Genomic DNA, 6187 nt, shown 5'->3' on the forward strand with positions numbered 1-6187 from the left:
TCATCAGTCATTCGTTCATTTTCTTTTCGGCTTAGTCCCTTCATTAATCTGGGGTTGCCACAGCGGAATGAACTGCAAACTCATCCAGCATATTTTTTAATGCAGTGAATGCCCTTCCAGCTGCAACCCATCACTGGGAAACATCCATACACACGCAGTCACACACATCACATGCACTATGGACAGTTTAGCTTACCCAACTCACCGATACCACATGTGTTTGGACTGTGGGGGAAACTGGAGCACCCAGAGAAAACCCACACCAACACGGGGAGAACATGCAAACTCCACACAGAAAAGCCAACTGGGCATCCGCTGTGTAAAACATATGCTGGATAAGTTGGCAGTTCTTTCCGCTGTGGCGAACCCTGAATAATAAAAGGACTAAGCCGGAAATAAATGAGTGTATGAATATTTTTTTAAGGGCTGTAATCATTTTTGTTGTGTTGAAGATTTCCCCAATTTTTTAAAGTATATCCTTATTCTTTTCATTCTCCTTAAAGGGAATGAATGATTTTCGTTTGGATATGTTTAGTGATTTTAAATAGTCATGAAGTCAGTTCTCTATCAGATGAATCCATTGAAATTATGAAATGAATAGAGTTACACTGATTTGATGAATTGTTTGGTCTGTTTCTCCTAATATGTTTGTTGGAAATGGGTCTATTTCTTCTAAATGGTGTCAGCCCTGCTTCTCTTTTTCACCACAGAAATCCTGTTTCATTTCTTTATTCAATTTCACAATAACATGATAAAAAAAAGAGTGACTTCCTAAAAAGTTGCATTTGCATATGAGATATTATGATTAAAATGGTGCATGAAGGCAGTCGGATATTTTTAATTTCACTGGAGGATGCTTATTTAAAAGATTTTCCTTTATATTTTATAATTAATATTGTGAATTATTTTTTTCTGTTTAAATTTTTTTTAAAGGAATTTAATAGTTTAGTGTATTTTTAATTTAGATGAAGGTATTTAGTAATTTTGTTGTATATATATTTTTATAATTATGTTGTATATTTTTAATTTATTTAAAGGAATTTAATAATACTATTGTATTTTTTCATTAAATTTGAAGAAATGTAATAATTTTGTTGTATATTTTAATTTAATTTGAAGGAATTTAATAATTTGTTGTGTATTTTTAATTTTATTTAATGAAACGTAATCATTTTGTACGGTATTTTTTATTTAATTTGAAGGAATTTAACTATTTTTTGTGTAGTTTTAATTTTATTTAATGACATTTTATAATTTTGTAGTGTATTTTTTATTTAATTTGAAGGAGTTTAATACTTTTTTGTGTATTTTTTATTTTATTTAATGGAATTAAATTTTTTTTGTATGTTTTTAATTTAATTTGAAGGAATTGAATAATTTTGTCATTTATTTCAATTTTATTTATTGGAATTTAATAATTTTGTTCTATATTTTTTATTTAATTTAAAGGAATTGAATAATTTTGTTGTACATTTTTTATTTTATTTATTGTAATTGAATAATTTTCTTGCATATTTCAATTTAATTTGAAATAATTTAATAATTTTGTTGTATATTTTTAAATTTTTTTTGAAGGAATTTAATAATTTTGTAGTGTATTTTTGACAAATAAGAAATATTTACTTGGCAACTTTAAACATTTTTTTCTGAATTTATTTTTTTAATGAAATGTTTTATCATGAAATCCCACAAGCGGTTCATCATTTGTCTTTCCATCATCTATTATGGTATTTATTATTATTTTTAACTCTTTTTTTATGTCATGTTCACAGCTTTTGTTTTAATTGCAGATTCGTTTTTTTGCTTTTCAAGGTTTTAATTAGCTTTTTGTTTTTACTATTTAAAAAAATATATATTTCTAGTTTAAATTTTACATTTAGGGTTTACCTGTCTCTTTTCAATTTTATTTGTAATTTCAGTACTTTAGAAAACATCTCATTTTGAGCCCAAGAAGTTGATCTCAAACAGTTTTTTTAGTGATTAAATTATTTTTAAAAACATTTCAATTATTATTTTAAAATATTATTTCAATTCAACGTTTTGTTATACTGGAGTTAACCCACATCAAATATATAAACTAAATGAAATGCATTGCTCTGTCAGCTTTAAATAAAATCATTTAATGTTTTTTGAACTGTGTAGGTTTATTTTCGTTGCTGCTATTTTATTTCAGGTAACCAATTATTTAATTTGCAATAGATTCATATTATAAGTCTATAGCTGCAGTGCATTTAAACACACAGGTGAAAGTGAACACTGAGTAATGAATATTTCAAGAGAGTGAAACTCAAACTCCACACACACACACACACACGCATCGTTTTTTTTTTCATTTGAGAAGAGCTCGACAAAACCATGGACTCCTCTGTAAGTAACATAGTTAAACAATATGTATGTCTTAAGATGTGTCTAGTGAATATGAGTTTAAGTGAATCGTGTGTGTGTGTTGTAGGGTGAAGGAGCGAGGGCAGAAGTGTGTGAAACATCAGACAGGAAGAGAGACCTACAGCAGCTCCTCAGACAGGAAATGGAGATGCACATCACTGGTAGAAAAACACATTCTAATCAAGGCCATAGGTCAAATATTATTTATTTATTTAATCATTCATATATTTATTCATTCAAGGCCATAGGCTCTGTTTTAAATACTTGGCAAAGTCAAATATTATATAATTGTTTTAAATTTATTCATTCATTTTGTACAATTTTTTTTCATTATTTGTTATTTTAAATTATTTATTCATTTTTTTAATTCATTTAATTTATTATTTAAAATTCTTATTATTTAAAATCTTTTTACATGTATTTATTACATATGTGACACTCCTTTAATTAAAGTGTTTTAATAAAGCTGTTTAATTAAAATGATTTTTACAAATTATTTATTAATAAAAAAATGTAAACATTTATTTTAATAGATTTTTTTATTATTTATTATTTATTCATTATTTAATTTATTTTAAATCTCAATAATAACAATAATATTGATAATATTAACAAGAGTAACAACAACAACGGGAAAATGTCACCTTTAGCATATGTTGTGGTTGTAACCCTGTACTCACATGATGATGAAGATGATGATGATAATGATGAAGGTTGATGTTGATGATGATGGTGATGTTGATGATGATGTCAGAGGGCAGGGCAAGCGTTCAGAGGAATCAGGAGAGAATGAGTCGCATCAGGCAGCTGAAGGAAGAACTGCACAAAGAGGAGATCAAATTACAGGAACCTGACCAATCACAGGCCATGAGCACGGTGAGTGACCAATCAGGAGACTCGCAGTCTGATGCCTGATCTCAAACACAGTCCAAGGTCACTTATAATCCTTTAAACAAAACTAAACTACAAAAACAATTCTCAATCTATCTGTATTACAGTAGAATTATTAGCCCTCCTGAATCATTAGCCCTCTGTATATTTTCCCCAATTTCTGTTTAACAGAGGGAAAATGTTTTCAACACATTTCTAAACATTATACTTTTAATAACTCATTTCTAATAACTGATTTATTTTATCTTTGCCATGATGACAGCACATAATATTTGATTAGATATTTTTAGGATGTTAGTAATCAGCTTAAAGGGTCACGAAACACCAAAGCACATTGTTTGAGCTGTTGACAGTGGTATATGTGTCCCACACTGCTAAAAACACTATTAGGACACATATATCTCACTAAAAAGTGTAAATTGGTTGTTTTTGCGTTATTTCGTGCAAATTCGTACTTCCGGTTTGAAACTAATTTTTGAAGCTGCGTCACGGCCATGAGATCATAGCGTGTATTCCAGCATGTAGACTGGACATCTGTACCTGGGAGTACCTTATTACACCTCTGAGTGTGCTGCATTCATTCATGAGTAAGGCTTTGTTCAAACCAATCAGCACGCTCTATTGTGTATGCGGTGCAACTTCATTAATATGCATGCTAGCTTCGAAGACTAGCATGCTAGCTTCGTTTTTATCTGTTACAGTGTTCAGACGGCAGAGAGACGCCACGTTGTGTTGCCAAAAGAAAAGGGAAAAGAATAAGAAATGTTTGGAGATGCGGGTCGTCAGTGTTGCTTTTATAATGTGCTGCAATGAAGGTTTTGTTTTCATTTTCTCTCTATGAGGATCAGTGCTTGCGACACGTGGCAAAAAAATATTCGTACTGAACATTTTTTACTCCAGAGCTTTTCTTATCTGGAAATTGTGATATCCGGATTTGCTGCTCGTCTCCTTTTAAAAAAGACGCAGCTCCAGTTGGTGTTGATTTCCTGTCTTTATTACTGATTTATTACTGATTTTTACTTTAATCACTACAAAATGGGCTGAAAGATCCGCTGTAAATGCTTCTCTCCGTGTAAGAACATGTAAACACTGCAAGCAAACTATTACTGACTGTCGTGTTGAATTTTCGCCGCATTTTGTGACAGGATAGTCTACACACTCGGCTTTCTGACTTACCGAGTCCATCTGAGTTACTGAGAAATGCAGAGGTTTTTTTCTCTAATACGACGTGCGGTATCAAACATTTCACTGTCATTAAACACAGTCACTGTCTTTCTCCCTTGCCTCTCTGTGTTTGTTTTTCCTCAGTGAAAATCAGCGCGTGCCCAAATGGAAACTCCCATTTTTATGCAAATCCTTCCCTCTTTCCCTCCCCGACACTCCCACCTAAACAGAGCTGGACACACCCACTTTCCTGACTTTTTCCAAGCTAGGTGCGAAAACACCCTGCTGAAACAGGGGGATTTCATGGCCCTTTAAAATCTTAACTGGGCTAAATAGGCAAGTTAGGGTAATTAGGCAAGTCAATGCAAAACAGTGGTATGTTCTGTAGACCAAAATAAAAAACTGTTTTTATTCTGCTTTTATTCTAGCTGATATAAAACAAATAAGACTTTCTCTAGAAGAAAAAATATTATAGGAAAAACTGAAAAATTCCATGCTCTGTAAACATCATTTTGCAAATATTTGAAAAAGAAAATAAAAAAAATCACAGGGGAAAATCACTGTATTATTTCAGTTTTCTTATGTAATTTTTATATTAATCATGTTGATTTAGTTTTTTACATTATATTACATTATTATTAAGCTTTATTTATTTAATTTTATTTGTAATGTTTTTGCATGAACTAACATTTACATTTTTTTAATAATATTTACAATGTGTTTTATTTCAGTTACTCAACACAATTAGGTTATTTTTTTAGTAAATTTACAGCAGCACTATAATAATAATATAATTATTAGTAATAGAAAATGCAAGAGTGTAAACAAGCAGTGACAGAAAAAATAACTTTTTTTTTCTTTTTTTAGAAACCATAAACTCGTCTCCCATTTATGGAAAAATATTTTATTTTATGATTTCTATAATAATAATAATAATAATAATAATAATAATAATAATAATATAATTATTAGTAATGGAAAATGCAAGAGTGTGAACAAGCAGTGACAGAAAAAGGATCTTTCTTTTTTTTCTTTTTTTTTAGAAATCATAAACTAGTCTCTAATTTATGGAAAAATATTCTATTTTATGATTTCTTAACAAGGTTCACAGGAAAACTGAAGCAAACATGAGCCCAGTGCAAATGTTGCTGTACATCATTTCAGAATTATAAAGAAATCAGCTGCTGTTTAAAGGAGTGTATGTGTGTACGTGTGTGCGTGTTTCTCAGGTGGATTATGAGAAAATCCTGGAGCGAAGAGCGAGACTGAAAGAGACTCACGAGAGACTGATTGAGAATGAACTGATGAAGATGGAGAGAGAGCTGCAGGAGGAGCAGGTGAGGGAAGAACACACATAAGACACAATATATATTCTGTGTATTGGGTTTATTTTCTTTTCCAAACTTTTCCAGGACTGGCAAACGCCTTGTCAAAATTCCATGACTTTGCAGGTTTTCCAGGACCATATGAACCCTGTATAATATGGTTCAAAGAAGCTGTCGTTTGTAGTCTATAAAGTGCTATAGTGTTTTTCGAGAGTAAAGGAGATGTTTGACCATCTCTGTTTGTGTGTGCAGGCTGGAGGTGTCGAGGGAGAGATGTCATACCTGCGCAGAGAGAGACTCGTCCTGGTTCTTCAGATAGAGACTCTCCGCAGGGAGAACCAGCAGGCGTATGCAGATCTGGAGCAGCAGAACCAGCGACACCAGCAAGAGCTCAACCTCCTCCGAGAAGAGAGTCTACAGGT

The 6187-nt window shown here is 31.4% G+C and overlaps 1 protein-coding gene across 1 annotated transcript in view; it reads left to right on the forward strand.

Annotated features, from left to right (window-relative positions):
• The first annotated feature begins 2270 nt into the window (after positions 1-2270).
• Positions 2271-6187, forward strand: part of si:dkey-201i24.3 — a 4937-nt gene continuing 1020 nt past the window's right edge. The window contains exons 1-5 of the mRNA XM_017359066.4: positions 2271-2367; positions 2453-2546; positions 3140-3261; positions 5670-5777; positions 6018-6185. Coding sequence (XP_017214555.3) covers positions 2356-2367; positions 2453-2546; positions 3140-3261; positions 5670-5777; positions 6018-6185 — 504 coding nt within the window. The 5' untranslated portion in view covers positions 2271-2355. The remainder of the gene's footprint in view (positions 2368-2452; positions 2547-3139; positions 3262-5669; positions 5778-6017; positions 6186-6187) is intronic.

Source organism: Danio rerio, chromosome 14 (genome assembly GCF_049306965.1).
Source record: "Danio rerio strain Tuebingen ecotype United States chromosome 14, GRCz12tu, whole genome shotgun sequence".
NCBI lineage: Eukaryota > Metazoa > Chordata > Actinopteri > Cypriniformes > Danionidae > Danio > Danio rerio.